General features: G+C 39.2%; 1 protein-coding gene across 1 annotated transcript in view; it reads right to left on the reverse strand.

Annotated features, from left to right (window-relative positions):
* The window catches only part of LOC108789430 (neurexin-1), a 706321-nt gene that overhangs the window by 414345 nt on the left and 272153 nt on the right, over positions 1–19823 (reverse strand). Inside the window, exon 12 of the mRNA XM_018559452.1 lies at positions 14765–14884. Coding sequence (XP_018414954.1) covers positions 14765–14884 — 120 coding nt within the window. The remainder of the gene's footprint in view (positions 1–14764; positions 14885–19823) is intronic.

The following is a 19823-nucleotide window of genomic DNA, read 5'->3' on the forward strand; positions in this document are numbered from 1 at the left end:
TAATTATTATTTCTTGTTATTTTTTACTTTTTTATTTTATTTATAAAATTATTTTTTTATCAATTTTTTTCACTTAACTTTATCACTATCACACAGGAGATAACAAGCCCCTGTAAGATAGCATTTGGAGGTGACAGGTTCTCTTTAGTGACCCTGTCACCTCCAGGACAGGAGTTCTAGCACAGCACTGTGTTGGAACTTCTGTGACAGCTGAGAGAGGAAGACTTCTCTCCCCCTCTCACTGTTTACATGGAGCGGCAGGGTAACTTTTAACCCTGTGCTCTGCTCCCCGCATTGGTGGCCAGTGAGGAGAGAGACTCAACGGCAGTGGCCGGAGGGAGCCAGCAAGGAGAGATCCCTTGTAAACAAACAAGTGGCTTCCTCACACTACATTAAGCCCTGCTTTCCCAAAGCAGGGCTAAATGCAGAAAACAACGTCACCTCCCGGAATTGCATGTTTCAGGTGTCGGAGGATTCCACACCGCTGCCTCGTGGGGAATCTGGCCCTGTATACACTTAAACTTGGCTAATAGAAGTTATGCTAGAAGTTATGCTAAGTTTTGACATGCTGAAGTGTTAATAATGGCCAAAGGCAAACCTTCAATCCTAAAAGCCCATGAAACTGTCTTGAGGCCAAGAAAACCACAGTAAATAAGGCACTACTGTGGCTAAATCCTACTCGTATAGATGCAACATAATGAGGGTCAGAAGGACTTTTAGAGTATGGTGCAATTTTTTTGCTGACCTTTGGAAGGAACCTTTTAACAGAGTTTAGCTGGTGGATGAAAGCTAATCCTTTATGAACCAGGATACAGGCAGAGGCTTAGTCCCTAGGCTGGCTTTATTGCAAGAGATTAATTCTGCCTGAGAAAGCACTTGCAGAAGTCAAGCTTGAGGATAGTTATGAAGAAATGTTTTGAGTTAAGTCACAAAGAAATGGCACAGTACAGTATGGCTTTACTTGTATTCCTCTGAGTGCAGGTGCCGTAAGCCTAGTCATGGTCATTCTTACCATGAGCAGCGGTGCATCTACTGCAAGGCAAACTAGGCATTTGCCTAGGGCGGCACTTTCCAGGGGGGTGCCAAAAATGCTGTCCCCCAAACCAGTTAGGTAAGAGAGAAAAAAAATATATTATACAATATTCATAAATTACTGCCAGTACTCCTGGACCTTGTGCTTCTTTGCCTGGGAGACCAACTTGTCCACTAATGCTGCCTACTCCTACATATATGTCGGCTGCAGCTCCTTCCACTTCCTGGTCACCGTGCTGGGCAATGTATTGGTGTGTGTGACTTTCGTCCGGTTGCATTGGCAGTTCGTGCGCCGGACCTCTCTGGGAAACCAGCACCCAAATCTCTTACTTCAGGCAGCGGAGGAGCTTCCACAAGACCCCAGGGCTGAGATCCAGATGGTCACCATGCTCATCGGCACCTCCGTGGTGGTGAGTCCGGGGAAGTGCAGCCTATAAGCTCCGTGCAGGGTTATGTATCTAGAGCGGGGCAAGCTACAGAGCCCAGCGGCCGAGGCAGAAGATGGGTAACTGCAGAAATATCAGCCCAGCATATGAAGGCAGAAGATCGCTGTTGCAGCTGCAGAACTAGAGACTAGCGCAGCATGGCAGGGCAGGAGAGAATGGTTATTGTAGCTGCAGAACTAGGGAGCCCATCAAACCAGAAATTGAGAAGGTGGCTATTGCAAAGGTAGAACTAGAGCGCCCCGCTGCGTTGATAGCGCAACCTGTCAGAACCGTGCGCAATGTATCCTGCGACAGACAGGCTATTCAAAATGTTATAAACAGGAAGGGGTGGGACTAATTTAGATTAGGGATGGGAGGGCACTTGGGTTTAGTCTTGCCTAGGGCAGCACAAAACCAAAATACACCACTGACCATGAGCTAAGGTGAGAAAGTATATTTAGCACCTTACTAGCAACATTATCAGACCACACTTCCTAGTCAAAACTGGCTTCATGGCATAGGTAGCTATGAGGAAAACTGGAAAAGAAGAGCAACAATGTTCAGAGACTTTATTCCTTGATTCATACAGAAAGTTTGATGGAACAGGCAGAAATTTGGGCTTAAAGCCTACCACCAGTAAATCCTTTTTATCGGTTAGAGTCTTAGATAGTCTGTAGAAGAGTAAAATCATCTTGCAGGTATTAAATGCCCTGTTTGTTTCAATTGTGGAGACTTGCCCTAGGTTCTTGTGATGATGACAGGGTGTCGGATGGACAGGAAGTGATGGGATGTCTCTCCAATTTTAGTAGATCGCCAAGGGCCCTAATGCCCCCAATTTCACAAGGACAGATATTGATGTGAAATCTCCACAATGGGATCCCCAACATCAATAATAGTCCTTTACATTCTATTTAAAACTAAAGGTTTTGGCTGGAGTTTAGCCTATTCAAACTTTAGTGAATCAATACATAAAGTTAAGCATTGGTGAGCACAAAGGGGTGAACATCCACTACTACTCCTGGGGTTTAAAAATGCATTTTGCTTTTGCAAACCAGTTATTTAGGTTTACTAAAAAGGAAGGTTTAGAAAGTAATAACAATTTTAATTATTGGTATTATTAATTTACATGGATACTATCAAAATGTATAAATATTATATAACAATGTATATTTATATCACCCTGGGATTACCAAAGGTGAAAAATAAATCATTTGTTTTCCTTTAAATGTTACTATCCCAGTAATCAAGATGAGGATGTTGCCGCCGCATAAAAGAAACAATCTGTTTCTAAATCATGAAATGACTTTGTGTTATAGAGGAAATATATATTGTAATGATATTTGACAATACACACTTCAGGCTAACATCAGGAAAAATGCCCCTGTCAGACTTGGTTAAAGTGATTAGAAATTCTTGGTATCAGGAAAAAAGCTACAAAGCAGCAGTGTTTAATTTCTGATCCAATCATGTCTTGCATTTCTTGCTCAGGATAAAACATGTTGCTTTGAAAAAATGTTGTGCAGAGTTGTTGGTGAAAGAGGTGGTGAATTTCATCTAATTACAGTCAAGTAGAAAAGTAAAATTAGGTATAATAATAATTGGGTTTCTGAACACACGGCAAATAACTAAATAAATAGCTGAAATGCATATATGGAAGCCATTTCACCTGCCAAAGGATTTCTAGTTCTGTTCATCCATTCCTGAAAGGGACAAAGTTCTGCCAAGAAGCAGAGTCTGGTGGATGACACTTTATTATTATATTACCCACTGTTATAGTGATGTCGTCCCCCCACCTCCTACTTGCTGACAGGGCAGTGATAGAGCAGCAGCCCATTGATTATGTCATCTGTCTACTCTCTACTCCTATCTGCTTTTTCCTTGTCGGAACATTTGCATGCAGCACACCTGATTGGCTCCCACTCCGACGGATCATGTGTAATGGATAGTAAGAGACAGTTACCATGTCACATTCAGGTACTTACACTAGTTGACTTAAAAATACATTTAATTAATTCTTAATGAACAACATCTAGTTGTATTGATCTGTGTTTTCACATCTGTCTGGAGTTCATCTTTAAACAATTATCAGAACTGTTAGTGGGTCTCTGTGAAAAGGGAACCAACAAAAATAATTACTGCCTTCCTCCAAAAAATCAAATCCCAGATGTCATTTCCAGAGAAGATTATAAAATAAATGAAAATATTTGGTTTGTAGATAACTTTTCATTGTCCATTTTTTACCTCTTAGCAATAAACATGTAGGTAAATGTCCTAGTTACAGGGGTCAGTAGGCTCATTAGGCTCTAAAAGCACCAGTCTTACTCTCATTTAAATGATTCTTTATCTTCCTGTCAATGGACCAGTACCAATATGACATATTCATATGCTAAAAGGCATCTCCTTGTTGTTCTGGCAATTATTATAGGGTAGAGATCTTGAGGCCCGTTCTTGCCTGTTGCACTAACACCCCCAGAAATGTAACTATTCCTATAGGGCAAGGCTTGGTAAGGAAGATATAGCTTGTCCAGCCATGTTTAGAAGAGGGCTGTGACTAAATAGTGTTAATACTGTAAAATTTCACCATTTTAAAGCCAACTCCAAGCAACTTAACTGTCAACTAGTTTATTGCTTTCTGTGTACCCATTAAGGGTATTTTTCTTCATCACCTTTGTGCGAGGATACAAAAGGGTGGCATTGCAATGTCAAGAAAGTGAAAATCTACCCAACAAATGCAGATAGCAATAAAAACCTGTAGCAAGTCCTCTCCTATGTTGAAACTGATTAGTCCCAATTACCTGCATTCTAAATTCTGAGTATTTGCCAGAGTTTGTATTACTAAGACAATAAAACAGAGCAATAAAACCCTCACAGGCTTCTTACCCTTCACCACCCTATCCAAATTCATTTTAGGCCAATGGTGGTCAACTTATTTAAAACTTTGAAATATATCATTCTTTCCTACAGTAACTTATACAGGTGAAACTCGAATAATTAGAATATCGTGCAAAGTTCATTTATTTCACTAATGCAACTTAAAAGGTGAAACTAATATATGAGATAGACTCATTACATGCAAAGCAAGATAATTCAAGCCGTGATTTGTCATAATTGTGATGATTATGGCTTACAGCTCATGAAAACCCCAAGAACCCCAAATCCACAACCTCAAAAAAGTAGATTATTACATGCAATCAATAAAACAAGGATTGTACATAGAACAATATCGGACCTCTGAAAAGTACAAGCATGCATATGTACTCAGTCCTTGGTTTGGGCCCATTTTGCAGCACTTACTGCAATTACTTTTGCACGATATTCTAATTATTCGAGTTTCACCTGTATACTGTATATAGCTGTTCCCAAGAATAATTTGCTTTATTGGAAACTTTTACAGATACCGGAAATAGATCCCCCTAAAGTAACACACTGGTTAAAAGGACTGACATTTGGCAAGTGGAATGCTAAAGTAAAGTGACAATTTTATTAAGTTACCTCTTTACCATATTGCATCAATAGTAGTCATCTATCCAACTATGACAATAATGCCTGTGACACATTTTGCTTGCTAGATGTGGACTACACAGCAGTTGAAAAACTGTAAAAATAAACATGTCTGGCATAATACACAAAAAGGACCCAAATTATGTCTTGCATTTCAGCAAAATAGTTTTATGCTCTGCTATTATACAAATTGAAAGGAAAAGTAAACCACTTTCACTCTGCAGCCCAGTCAATGTTTTCCTGGTTGCTTTTCGATTGCTGGAAAATAGCTTTCATGAAACCCCAGTTCTTCTAGAATTCACTGCAGGGGTACATTGCATGTCACAAAGAAAGTTAATGGAACTAAATAAGATTGCAAGTTTGCTTTATACATCATCCAGCAGTTTTTTTAAAATAACAGACGTACAGGGCAGCTTTAGCGCAACAGCTAAAACAGATGGAAATTGTTTAAACAACCAAAGATTTATAAATTAATGTAAAAGCAGTTTTCCTGTCCTGTTGACAACAGTTTGTACAGATGGGAACTGGCGGTATATCAGACTGTCTCTATCCAGGGACAATCAGCTGTCCCTAACCACAGGCTGCAAGCAATTGCATCTGAACAGCCACAAACAGTACATTCTGAACAGCAGCAGCTAGTTTTACGCACCTGTGATTCTGGCCACAGGAGTCTGCAAATTTCTGCTTCCTGAATTCGAAATAGGCCCTAATCACTGGTATGAATGGGCCTCGAAGTGAACCTTTGCTCATCCAAGTCATACCAGACCCTGCCCCCATTTGCCTTTACGAGACATTGCTGTGATTCCTTACTGCTCTATTCCCCTTTATGAGTGAAGAGAATATGCCATGTGTAAGCCCTGCATGAACAAAGCCAAATTATACCAAACAACTTGCACTGCATTTGATTGTTTTTGTACTTTATTTGTATTTCATTTAAAGCTCAGTGCCCAACCCCTGTGTCCCTTTATAATCATGTAGTCCAGCATGTCATAATTTGAGATTTAACCTCCCTGGCGCTATTCCCGAGTGTAGCTCGGGGTTACTTTTTCATACCATAAGCGGTAACCCCCGAGCTACACTCGGCAAAGCCGCATAGCATTTACTCACCTTGTCCCTCGAGCCGCGCTGTTCTGCAGCCGATGCCGTCTTCTGTCTTCTGGGTTCCGTCCCTTGCGAGTGTACACGTCGCAGGGGGGCGGAACGGGCTGGATATAATTAAAAAACAACAAAGACGAAACAAATTGGGAAAAAAAATAGACCGAAAAATGACATGAAAAAAAATAAAAAATCATACCGCCAGGGAGGTTAATCTTTTCCTTAAAAATGGCTTAAAATGCTAGACATGTGCATTCGGATTCGGACGAACCTGCAAATCAATGAAAATCAGTTGATTCGGCAGTTCGTCAGAATCAACTAATTATATATATGCCCGAATATACTAAAACGATATTCGGGCATACATAAATTTATTTTCAGAACACGCCGGCAGCCATATTGGCCACCAGCGTGTTCTGTGCATGCCGTCTTTGCATGCCATCTTGGGGGTCGGAGCGTGTGACATCACATGACGGTGACGTCACATGCTGAACGAGCAGCGGCCAGATCAGCTGCCGGCGTGTTCTGCGCATACGCGACACCATTTTGGAGTGTACATTAAGATGGCGGTGCTCGAACATGCCTGCCGCTTGTTCTGCGGTTTCGGATTTGGAGGTTCGTTGACTCTGAATCCGAAACAACATAAACATTTGTTTCCTTTGACGAAACAAATACATTTTTTTTTCATTTTCATTTGTTTCATCTGGAAACCAATTTTGTTTGTTGTGCACATGTCTATAAAATACCCTTTTCTCTCAATAAAATAGCTGCTTCCAGCTCACACACTGCAGTGCTCCATGCTGGCAGAGCTATGCAACAGGCACACTTGTCCGCACATGTGTCTTCTGCCAGACTTGTATTGCAGATAAGTGGGAGGGGTGTGTCTGACCAGGTCTGTTTTTTTACTTAGAGTAATGCGGCCTATTGGGAAAATAGCATTGGACCAACAAGGTTATCCTATTGGTGAAACTATTTAATTATGGTAAAATAGCATTGGTATAGGTGATCTGACCACTGGACAGGCAGTTACTGACCACAGTCTTGATCTGTAATGTCAAATCACAATGTTCAATAGTCCAGATACCTCTTTATTCAATAAGGGATTGGGGGAACAACCTAAGGAATAGCTGACATGTTTCAATTCATAATCCTATATTGGACTTCACAGTCATATTTAGACACCCTGTGCAATTTCTGTGTGAAGTGAAGGTATCACTATGAAGAATTTTATCAAATGCATATCTGTTTCTGTGACCTTTTTGGGTTTCAGAAATAACTGTAACTAAATTTAAAAATAAGAATGCATCAGGTGTTCTTGAATTTGCAGTTCACATAATATGCAGATGTGGGAGGGTCCAGTAAATAAATAAAATTAACGCAGTAGTTGGGTTAAGGATTGGATGGTGCATCAGGCTGGCTATTTTGCGGGACATACCAAAACCCAAAATGGTAAGCTCTTTAAATCAGGCGCATATTTCTCCATACAGTATGCTCATTAATGTTATTTGTGATTTCTGTCCGGGGACAATTTTTTTTGTATTTACATTTTTGCTGCTTCGTTGCAGTATCACAAAATGCAGAGTCTTAAACGTTGTCAGAACCCATTACAAATGAATCCATAAAGTATTATATTTACCCTTCTAAGAAGCTGCAGAGAAAATGTTCTTATAGTTACTTGTGTTATATTAAGTGAGATGGTAAGAGCAGCCTAAAAGCATTAATCCTGATCCATATGTCTATGGCATAATGTATGCAACCTATTTGTAGTTGCTAACCTTTTTAGCCACCATTTGCTCATGTCTCTAGCTCTATCAGCTGTATCTATGCTAACATACTTATTATAGATTGAAATGAGCCTTTGGGGGTTGGTCATGTCTGACCTAGTGCTAACACAGGGAGGAAATACAAGGTTTGTGGAGAGCTAAGAGACGGGTAAAGATCTATAAAAGACCAGACCACTTAGACAAGATCTCTCTTCAAAAGGCATTGCTGATACTTTCATGTAAGTAGACAAATAAACTGTTTACTGAGCTACTTGATTCATTTTATAACACAAGAAGAGATTATAAATATCTGTTATACCAGAGGTTCCAGACCATATATATATAAAATAATGTACAAAATAATAATACATTCAATTTTATATTTATTCACAAATTGCTGCTTGATTTCCTCCTTTTGACAAGTATATAATGTTGCAGGTATTTGAAAAGACAAGACAAATTTCTGCTGTACACTTACTAAAATGTTGCATCTAGTTATTGAACAACTCTATTACAAAATATTTATCCACTAATTGTTATCACCTGTGTTTTTAAAAAATACTTGAAAATACTTGAAAAGGTAAGTCCACACTCATTTTGGAACACTTTAAACTGTTAACAAATACCATCTAGTTAAATATCTCATATGACTTGTCAAGAATTTCCTAATATTAAAGTTACTGAGAAGTCTACTTCACAAACTTTATTTTATTTGCCCAAGCATTAAAACATATTAATCACAATTCTCGGAAAGATTGTTGACCTCCCTAACTGATCGTCACCGTGACCCTTGAGAAAAATGTCACCAACATCCTTCAACATGACAAGAAAAATATATTATTTTATATATGTGCAAGTGAAAAAAATAACAATTGAATTGTTATTTTATTATATCCATTCTAACATTTGATAGATTGGGATATATTTGATTATCTCACTGACAGGTTTGGTAGGTCATTGCTCTAACCCTGTTAGAAGAAAAGAAAACAGTGGGTTCCTTTTGATGTTATAATTGGCCATTACAAGAATCTACAGGTAAACATAGGCAGTAATACTTACATTTAATTATTCTATAAATATTAAAGGAGAACTATGAGGTGAGTGCTTTTCATTCACCTCATAGTTCTAGCCGACCTGTGACAATGAGACTGTCACAGGTCGGCTCAGTAGATCGGGAGGTGAGCGAACACATACCGGCGTTCACTCACCTCTCGGTCCTGTCACGGCTCTCTGCCGTGACAGGGGAGGGGCTGTATTCCCCCCTCCCCTCTCCGATCCTCCAGCGCTGACTGGCGGAACGGACGGGGGAGGGGGCGGGTACAGCTGGCTCTGCCTTTAGATAGGCAGAGCCAGCTGTCAGTCACGCAGCTGGGCGGATCCTGGCACAATTGTCGGGATCCGCTGCGGCGTCTCAGTATACCACGAGCTACAGCTCGCGGTATACTGAGCCCAGGGTGACGGGAGGACGCTAGTTTGTGTCCTCCCATTACCCTAAGGAGAACTATGGGGAAAATACTTAACCCCATAGTTCTCCTTTAAGGAGAAATATTTAGTTGTCATTATTATAAAAAAAATTGAGCTGTGGTAGTATGGACAACTTTTAGGATTTGATAAAGGCAAAAATACATTTCTATAACAATCTAATGTTTTCAACATCTAACATAATTAATTTCCATTTCTCATATGTTCTGCTTGAATACAGAGATTACTACTGAGTGAACTCTCCATTTAAATGAACAGAGAATTCCCCCCAAACCCTTCATATTCATGCCACTTTCCAGTTACCAACAATCTCTTTGCAGCGGCAGAAGTGATCAAGACCAGTAGAAAACTTTCAAAGAGGAAGATCATAACGAAAGAGGAAACTACAAAAAAATGATTCTCTACTCAAAACAAGTAAGCGGAGCACCCTTCAAGGAGTGAAGGTTTCAATTCAAAGTATAGGTCTTCTTTTATGCAAATGATCTCCTAACATTTAAAGCATGTCTAACAAACAAAGAGGTCTCTGCAACATTTCGAAGATAAAAAAGCAGCTGGGTTAGCAGGTTTAGCTTGGGAGGGCTGGATGGGTTTGTGACAGTTTAAAGGAGAACTATGAGGTGAGTGAAAATCAGTCATCCTCATAGTTCGAGCTGACGTGTGACAATGAAACTGTCACACGTCGGCTCAATAGATCGTGGAGTGACCGAACGCATAGCGTCGCTCGTTCACTTCTCGATCATCTCCCTGCAGAGGGTGGTGACTGCCAGTCACCACTCCCCGCTTGGATTCCCTCCCTCCCCTCTCTGATCCCCCAGCACTGACACGGGAGGGGCGGGTACAGCTGGCTCTGCCTCTAGATAGGCAGAGCCAGCTGTCACTCACGCAGCTGGGTGGATCTTGACGGTATTGCCAGGATCTGTCCGGGCTGCGGCGGTCTCAGTATATCACGTGCTGTAGCACGCAATATACTGACCTTTGGGTCAAAAGAGGAGGTTAGTATATGTCCTCCCGTGACCCTTAAGAGAACTATGGGGAAAAACACTTACCCCATAGTTCTCTTTTAATAACTGCCTTTCTCCTTTTGAAAATACCGGTTTCCTGTTTATCCCATGGGCCATCTGGATTTAATACTTTGAGTCTCAGAGAAAGTAAGCAGATAAAACCCCTGATTTCATTTGATCTGAATACTTCCATATTAGTCATGAGTGAACATAACAGCCAGGAAACAAGGAAACCAGGCATTTTCAGGGCAGCATTGACAGTTCGCTACATATTTTTCTCACGACAAGTTTTCTTTAAGCAGATATTCTTTCAACCTTTTTTCATTGAGTGATATACAATATATATTTATTTATTTATTTATATATTTATAAAAAATGTTTTATGTGAAACAATTATTATCTCAAACACTACAAAATAACCTTTCATGGAACATTCAATATGATAAGCATATAGTATGTCACAAAATGTACTTTCCCAGAAGTACAGTCTTCAAGTAGCCCTTGAACAAAGCCACTTCTGTACACAATACACTAATGTCTTGGCACTACCAAGAGTTCAAACAAACAGAAGCCAGAATGTTGTGTTTAGACTGAGGTGTTACAGTTTTTCTATACTTCATGATTTTACAATGTGTTATGTTGTTTTTCTCTTATTTACCACACAACTTATCATACAACAGTTTTAGCACTTTAGTTAGTCAATTTTCATAAGGGTTTATAATGTTCTTTGATCAATTAGGTTACAAGGCATTGCTTCTCTCACCAGTCTACCTACACTAACAAACACCCAAAACAACAAATCAGAATTATTGTTGTAATGGCATGACTTCAGTAAACTTAATTTCAGTGTGGTGGGTTACCTTATGTCATCAATGCCACCACCTGACTATACCCTCTCTAATTTTGGAACTTCTTTATCACCATTTCAATTTCTGAAGGAACGGTTTTTGTTGCCCAAAGCAACCAATTAAATTAAAACTTTTTTTGTGCAGTGCAGTACAAGAGACAAGATGTAACAGGTTAATTGGCTATTGTAGGCAACCAGCAGTTCTTCCTTCAAAGGAAATGGTAAACAAAAAAGAATTCCATTGCTCACTTATTTTTGAAGGTTGCACATATGGGATATGTTATCTTTATCCTGCCATCAATACTTGGTGGTTCACTGACTTAGAAAATAAAACATATGCACTGAAATTAATATGCACATGCTTTCTCCTGGTCAGCAACTGCCTTGATAATTAGGCAAGGAGAAGGATGACAGCCCTGTACATGTTATCTCCCTTGTTTTATCCTGGTTGTTACCCTTTCAGAGGAATGGATGCAGAGATTGTCAATGGTGACAACAGCAGCCACATACTGGCTAAACAAGGAACAATGTGAGTGTTTACTATGGGGTCTAGTCACAAAGCTCCCGAAGGATCTAGCCGTAGCTTCGGCTGATCCTTCGGCTAGCTTCGACCCCAGGACCCCTTTGGTTCAGTAGAACCAAAGGGCTGCTGTACTGGCTATTCACTATAGCCCAAACAGCTGCCAAATTTGGCAGAGGGGCTCAGTCAAGCCAAAGGCATATGCTTCGGCTCGACTGGGCCGAGGTGAAAGCCGAAGCTGGACGAACATCTATGAGAATAGGCCGAACAGCAGCGAGTAGCCTGCCGGAGGTTCGACTCAGCCGATCCAGATGTTGGATCAGCTTAGTCGAACTCCTTCTGCACTTCGGGTCAGCCGAACATGCTGAGCATGTTTGGCTAACCCAAAGCCAGCCGCAGCAAGCTGATGTACGCTGATATTAGTCTGTGTACGGCTGACATCAGCCGTACAAGCCTGAAGTGAATAGCCGAACAGTGTTCAGCTCACTTCACTTCGGGTCAGTTATTCACTCGGCTGCCTATGGCAGCTTTGTGACTTGACCCCTATATATTTTTTGTTCTAGTTTTTATGCATAAAGTATTATTTTAGTAAATAGATCTGAAAAGCAAACTCCATCTGATCTTTAAACTTTGCATGGTTACTAGCAAGCTGAATCACATGCAGGCTTCTTATGTTACTCATATAGATAGTTAATGATGGTGTGTGTCACACACCTTTTCCAATAAAGTATAAGGAGCAATGCAGTGTAGGGGTGCTAAACTAATCTTTAGGAAGCCAACCCATCTCCCAATAACAAATGCAATATATAAAGACAGAGTCTGCACACCCAACATTCAATGCAAAAAATACTATTGTATTGGTAATATGGTACAACTAGTACATAAAAGACACAGGTTAAATAAATACATATATGTATCATCAAGTAATGCCATATTCTGGTAGGCAGCATAAGCCATTCAAAATATATTACAATGTTTTGCAGTAGAAGTGCTTTTTTATTGCAATCCATTCTATTATATGATTCAATGACTTATGCTTGGTGGCACCAGCAGGCTTATGTGAATACAGTTATTTTGGAATTAACAGAATGAGAAGTAGTCCTCAATACATTTTTGTGGTAGCACACATGTCTCTTGTGCACTGCCTGTCTCTAGATGTAAGTACAATAAACACATAACAGAACACTTCATACTGACCTTTCATTGGCATTTGGCCTTTTGCATTACCTTCTGCGCATGGGAGAGGGTACAAAGTAACCCATCAAAACCACTTATACCTCCATGTCACTATGCTTATTTCCTTTAAATTGGAATGCCAACAAAAGCTATATTTGTTTTGTTGCAGACAATGCACGTTTTTTATTGATGTTTACATCCTATTGGTGAACATTTCTGTGATGATGGTCATCAAGACAGGAAATCTCTCCAATGGGGGATATGTGCAACACTTATTTTCAATGAAGTTGAGAAGGGTTAGAACCTAAGTCAGGTTTTTAATGTTATTTGAGCTCCCATTGGGGAGATTTGTCTTCTTGTTCTATTGACAATAGTCTCCATAGCAGGAAATTAGGCAATATCTCCCCAACCGAGACCAAGATAGCAATATTTGGAAATGTTAACTGTAAAAGATTTGTTTTAGTCACATATGGTACACTTGAATATTTTCTGTTTTTTAAGTCCTAATGAAAGACACTTAGGGGTCTATTCACGAAGCTGCCGAAGGATCTGGCCGTAGCTTCGGCCGATCCTTCGGCTAGCTTCGGCCCCAGGACCCCTTATTCACAATAGCCCGTACAGCTCCCGATCATGGCCGAATGTGTTGGGTTTTTGTACACGTCTGGATATAAAGTTTGCACTGCTATCAGTATTGTATCCATCTGCTTTATTTTATTTTTACAGGCTGCTCATCTAGGACAGGCAATGTGCTTCCCAAATTCTTCTACATTCATTTCAGCACTACAAATCTGATAGGTTTTACCCTATCCAAAGCTAAAGCAAAATACTTGTCTGGAATTACACTTTAAAGAAAACGTACATTTCAATTAACTACCAAAAAACATTGTATTTGTTTCTCCAAAAAACAGTTATGATTAAACCTGAACCTCCTAGGCCAAAGAAATGTCCCGGACATACTGCAATATTCCAACACCAGGATGTTCCTATGATGCACAGCAAACATGGTATGCTCTGCCTTATAATATCATGTTCTTTTTCCCTCACCAAGCCTTATTATTAGTTCAGTTTCTGTGGGTCTCACAGCTGCTTGAAATGATCAAATAACAGAAATGATTAAGATTTTAAAAAGATGTGCACTTACCTTTGTTGTTTTCCATCTTCTTCTGCGTTATAGGAAATGCTTTCTTATGCATTCGCAATAAATAAAACTTTTTCAAACAGCATAAAATACATGCAGCATGCACATTCTATTATTCTTGGCATTCTAGAAATACTCAGTTTTAAATTTCATAGTCCCAGACCATTTTAATTTAAAGAGTGTGGCATAAAATATCCATAAAAAGAGTCAGGTCACGTCTGTATAAAGTGAATATTTTTCCTTCAGCACCTTCTCTTTCAAATTTTAATGTGCCCCGAAGGAAATGCAAAATGGTTTTGGAAATATGGTTTTAGAATTAAGTTAAAATTTGAACAGTAAAAACATTCTACAGCACAGACAAGTGATATACCATTTGATTGGAATATATTCTAATAAGTCATCTTTAAAACGACCAAATCTATGAACAAGGTTGGCCAATTATCTCCTACTCTAATATTCATAACCTTTTAAATGAAAAATGCTATGCTTTAGAGAAAAGATAAATACATCACTAAGAGTATTATTTAAGCATTATCATAGTTGATTTGAGCTTTAATTTTTATATGCCTATGCAAACAAATTTACATTTCTGTGTCAATTTCTTTTCAGAAATGCTACAGCAGACTTCTAGTAAGGCTGTGTTATAGCTATTGATGGAAAATAAGCAACAACTAGTAAGTCTGTTCATTTACTGCATAATAGAATCTTAGCTCAAAAGCCTTAGACATTAGATCAGATTCTGCCTTAAGCTCTGATGCTTTTGAAATCAGCCAACAATACTCACGGTCATTGCACAAGGTTCCGCTAAATGAGGTCATACTGCAGTCACAGTTGAATCCATCCCATTGTTGCAAGCACACACCCTGGTTCGCACAGGAATCCTCTTGACATGTTGTGCTTGGACCTGCAAGCAACATACGTAATTGGACTTTGCCTTAAAACTTGACAAAGATTTTTGAACACATGTTCACGGTGGTTGCCAACATCCCTATTCTTCCCATATTTTTTATTAAGTACATTAAAAATAAATAAACAACAATTCTTAGAGGAGTAGTATTGGCAAAATACAAACAATATTCCTGAGGGTTAGCATAATATATTTACTGAATAATGCCTTTGCTGTCTCTGTTTGCATCGCCTTCCATATGTGTACACACTTAGGAAACATTTGGGCTTCTATCTTACTTGTTAGTTGTTGCAGGCAATGATACACAATAACAGGGAAAGAAGGGAGGCTGCACATTCAGCTAATCTCTCTGTAGTGTACTTCAGCAAAATGATATACTGTGTAAGAAAGGCAGTATTTTGTTGTTGTTATTGTTTTTGCTTTGAGGTCCAACATACCTTTATGTACACCTGGTATTGTATTGACACTCACTCTCAGAAAAAAAAAATGAAAGTTGTGCATTCAGCCCCTGCAAAAATGAACTCCAGGAACAAAGCTCAGTACATCAATGACATATTTGTAAGGCCATGCTCATATGGGCTTTAGCTTGTACAAGAGCTGTGCATACAGCAGACTTTGGATAGAATTGGTGACGCTTTTGGCAAGTGTCAAGCAAGTTTTGTTGAAGCCTTTAAAGAACTTTTCAGTTCCAATTTAGAAAAGTTAAACACAGATCTTGAGGGAAGTACTTGTTGTCACTTTAAACAAGCTGCTATCAGCCCCCCCCATTAAAGGCAAAGTCCACTTAAAAAAAAATAATACATAAAATATGCAATATTAAATAAATGAATAAAATGAGGAAAGAAAATGCATGTATTATTTATTTTTCTTTTGCATTGGAGCCAGCAAAGTGTTGCAATCATGATCAGAGCCTCCCTGTTGCAATGCTGTGGCTCCTGAATATTGGTGTAACACAAAACATGGTTTTAAAGGTAAACAGCCTTTAATACATTAAAATGACATAGTTACATAATTGATGAGGTTAACAAAAGGCATAGGTTCATTCAGTTTAACGTGTGTGTATGTGTGTGTGAGTTTGAGTTTTACCCATATTTACCAGTATCGGGCTGTTCCCAGGAAGGACAGGCGCTGCGTGTGATTGTACGCTGTAGCCTGTTCTTTCCTATGGGAGGAAGCAGCCGTACCCTGCTGTACGCTCACCCAATCTACACATCCGTGCAGGTGCGGGTATCCGTACTCGGATGCAGGCAGGATGGATCCTGTCTGCATCCAAGCACGGGCACTCGCACAGATGTGCAGCTCAGGTGAGTGTACAGCAGCGTACGGCTATGTCCGCCCATAGGAAAGAACAGGCTGCTGCGTACAATCACACACAGCACCTGTCCTTCCCAGGAACAGCCCGAGATGGCCGCGCACGCCGCACAGATCTGTACGGGCCGTCTCTAAGCTGTGTAGGGAGCAGATTTTCCCAAATTTACCTGGGAAAGTGGAATTATCCCTTAAGATTAAACCTCTTTTCATCCAATCTTAAATTCTGTCCACATTTTCTTTTTCAAGATCTGTGTTCAACATTCCAAAACTGGAGTAGTATGAATTTTAAAGACTTCAAAAACGCTTGCTGAAAGCTCTGCAAATGCTTTGTAAAACCTTGTTGTACAAAACAAATACTCTAGAGTTTAAAGCTAAACTCTGGGCTAAACAAGTATAGTGTAAATACAAGAGGCATATAAATGCTTACTTGAATGCTGGCCTCCTATATGTATTTTTTCTAGATCTGTGCAGTAATCTATTATTAAAAGAATGCCACAAGTTGCCGCTGTGCAGGAGTTTCCTCTATTTTAGACCGGTCACTGCTGCTCTCCCTCCTTGTGCAGGGTGACTGGTCTTGAATCCTCCCCCCTCCCATTATGATTACAACCATTACTGGGTTTTAAATTCATTTCTATATGGAGCTCCATTAGAGAGAGTCTAACTCACTTCCTTCCCCAGTGATACTGGTTTCACTGGATAGGAAGTAAGGGAAAATCAGCAACAGGGACTCCGGCAGCAATAACAAGCTGACAGGGGCTCTATCCTCCCCCTTTATTTTTTTATCTTTACATGTGTTACTGTTGAAGATTTACCCTCATTTTCTGTCTGGTCAAAACCTGTTACCAAGACAGGAAGTAATAGGAAGTCTATCTAACAGAGCCTTAAGTAGCAATAAACCCAACAGGGATTCTAATCTTTCTCAATTCTATCCAAAGATAAAAAGAACAAGTTGGGCATACATGGACATGCACTCTTTGCTTGAACAAAGCAAGTAGGAAACAAATGTTCAGTGTATTTTATTATGAAAGGCTAATGGCACAGAGATCAGCACATTCTATCAGGCTATTCCACCCTGCATACTAAACCCAAAATGTATTTTCAAATAAAATGAATTGCAATGATTACAGAAGAAATTCTTTAGTTAAAAAAAAAAATTGAGTTTAAACATGACATACTTTAAGAATAATAGTAAAATGATAAAGTCTTCTACTGGATGTTGGCAAGTACTGATTTGCATGCTCTCCCGATCCCATGTGTTTTCTTTTGTTTTCTTGTGTATTAATATTTTGGCATGCCCAAATGTGACATAAAAGGGACACACAGTTCTGCTCTACCTCTAAAGAATCATAATTAGATCATTGTAAAATAAGAAATTAGAAGGGGATGATCAAAGCAATTAGGCAGTCACTATACACACATCGTCAAGACTGAAAGCCCTTATGCAAACTATATGCTAATTAGAGCAGGGTTTTTACATCTGCTTTATAAAAGAAGAAAGGGGAAAGCTCATAAAAGAGAAAGCACTGTAATGCACAAATGCATGGATATATTCAGGACTTATTATGTGCATTGGGTTTCAGTCTTGGGTTAAACATACAGTGCAGTCTACCTTGCAAGTCAGCTTTCATCAATGCAACTTTTGAAGGCGAAATAATGGCAAAGAAAGCAAAATATAAAAATGTTAGTAAGCAATATAAAATGGATGCAAGCAAACATCAAAATAAGAGTAATAAACATTTAGAAAATGTCATGCAAAGCTTTTAAAGAGGTTGTACAGGAAAAAAAACATAAAATCACTGTAAACAAGTGACTAATGCTTACTCTTCCAAGTAATGTTGTGTATGTTTCTTTAAAAACTGTAAATGGGTTTTAAAACAAGCTCCACTGACCACTGTAGCTGCAGGCTTTGTGGAGCAATTCACCCTCAAAGCATAAATACTAAAGTTGTTCTTTCGGGTAGCTCAGCTCACACTGCATCACTTCTCTGTGCTTACTATAGAAATTAAAGAGGCTGACAAGTCACTGCAGGTGGGAGGGAAGGGGAGATGGTGACCTAAACAACATCAGTGCTTCTGCCATAGAATTTAAGGGTGAATTTATCCACAGTATCTGCAGCTACACTGATCAATAGGGACCTTTTTTAAAGCTTATTTACTGCTGGTTAAAATATATAAGTATTTAAATATTCTTAGCTTGGATACAGGTTTTCCTGAAACTCAAAGTTCATATGCCACCTTGCCTAACATTCGTCATGTTCTTTAATACAACGGAGAAGGAATAGTTGTGTATGTAGACCGGAAGCTTCAATCTCTTATAGATAAGACAACAGAGATCAGCCAATTATGTGTTGCATGAAAGAGCTCCTCACTCTCACTTTTTAAATGGGGTTTCCACTTTCTACAAGAAAGTTGACCTCTACTTTAAAAGCTGTCTGAAGTTGACTACAGGATGACCAGCTGTTTACAAAAAAGTGTCATACAGTTGCAGGAGCTTTTGGAGAACCTTGACCTGCTCCAAACAACTTCTACACAGACAGCAACCAAACATATTAGCATCATCCAGCGTAGTAGAAGTTCTTAATTTTTGTGAAGGTGGAAATCCCCTTTAAGCATGTAAGATGTCCCTGCTAGAAACAGAACAGCATAGCAAGGAAATTAAAGTGAAAACTGTGTTGTGTAGTTCTCAATAGCTCCCTGAACTGTTTACTCCCTATTCATTTTCTTTATTATACCAGCAATCATTGTCAAGGTAAAAAGCTGTAAATTCTTCACAGTACAACCGCTTTAAACAAAATAAACAAATGCAACATAATGCAAACCGATGATGAGTAATAGCCATAAATCTCAAATCAAGACAAAATGAGAAAGTTGTAATCTGTGTTTTTTACTGCAAATATAAAGGTTAATTGAGCTGATGATACATAATGAAGAGGAATTAAATTTTTTGTTTCTTATTTTCTTGATTGGAAATGAATGCATTAGCAAACTGAATGCATGGTTGCACCCTGACTAGATAGTGTGTTTTCCACGCTCTTTAACACAGATTACCCCCACTCCAATTTCCTCTTACAGTGACTGGTTCAATTAAGACCATAACCCATATTAAGGTCATGAATGACCTTTTCAATCAGTTATGAAAAAAACACATCCTTACTTCTCTTTTAATGAAGTGTCCACAAGGCATGCTTGTCATTTTATTTTCTATGCTGACGTTGAGGTATAAAAAGGACTCCAGGAACTTGGTGGAGGATGAAGAGAAGCTTTTGCTTCTTATTAAATAGACATTTGAGGTTCCCACGCTGTTTTTAGATGTTACATAACATTATGCTGCCTAATAAGGTGTGTCTAGTGTTCCCAGTATCCAGCTGGAAGTGGGAGATGGGAGTAAGGGAGTCTGCCAACAATTTAAAGTAAATAAAAGTAGCCTGAATGTGACATATAAAAATAAATGGATAGTGCAGGGCAGTGTTTCCAAATCCTGTCAAGTCCTACTAACAGTTGTGGGGATATTCACAGAGGTAGCAACGTTGCATTGCTGAGACACTAACTACTCTACCTGTGCAACTGTGAAATTGATAAAAAATGTGGCACGGGGGGGGGGGGGGGGTTTTTGAGACATTTTAAAG

The sequence above is a fragment of the Nanorana parkeri genome, unplaced genomic scaffold (genome assembly GCF_000935625.1).
Source record: "Nanorana parkeri isolate BGI_ZX_2015 unplaced genomic scaffold, ASM93562v1 scaffold396, whole genome shotgun sequence".
In the NCBI taxonomy this organism is placed as follows: Eukaryota; Metazoa; Chordata; class Amphibia; order Anura; family Dicroglossidae; genus Nanorana; species Nanorana parkeri.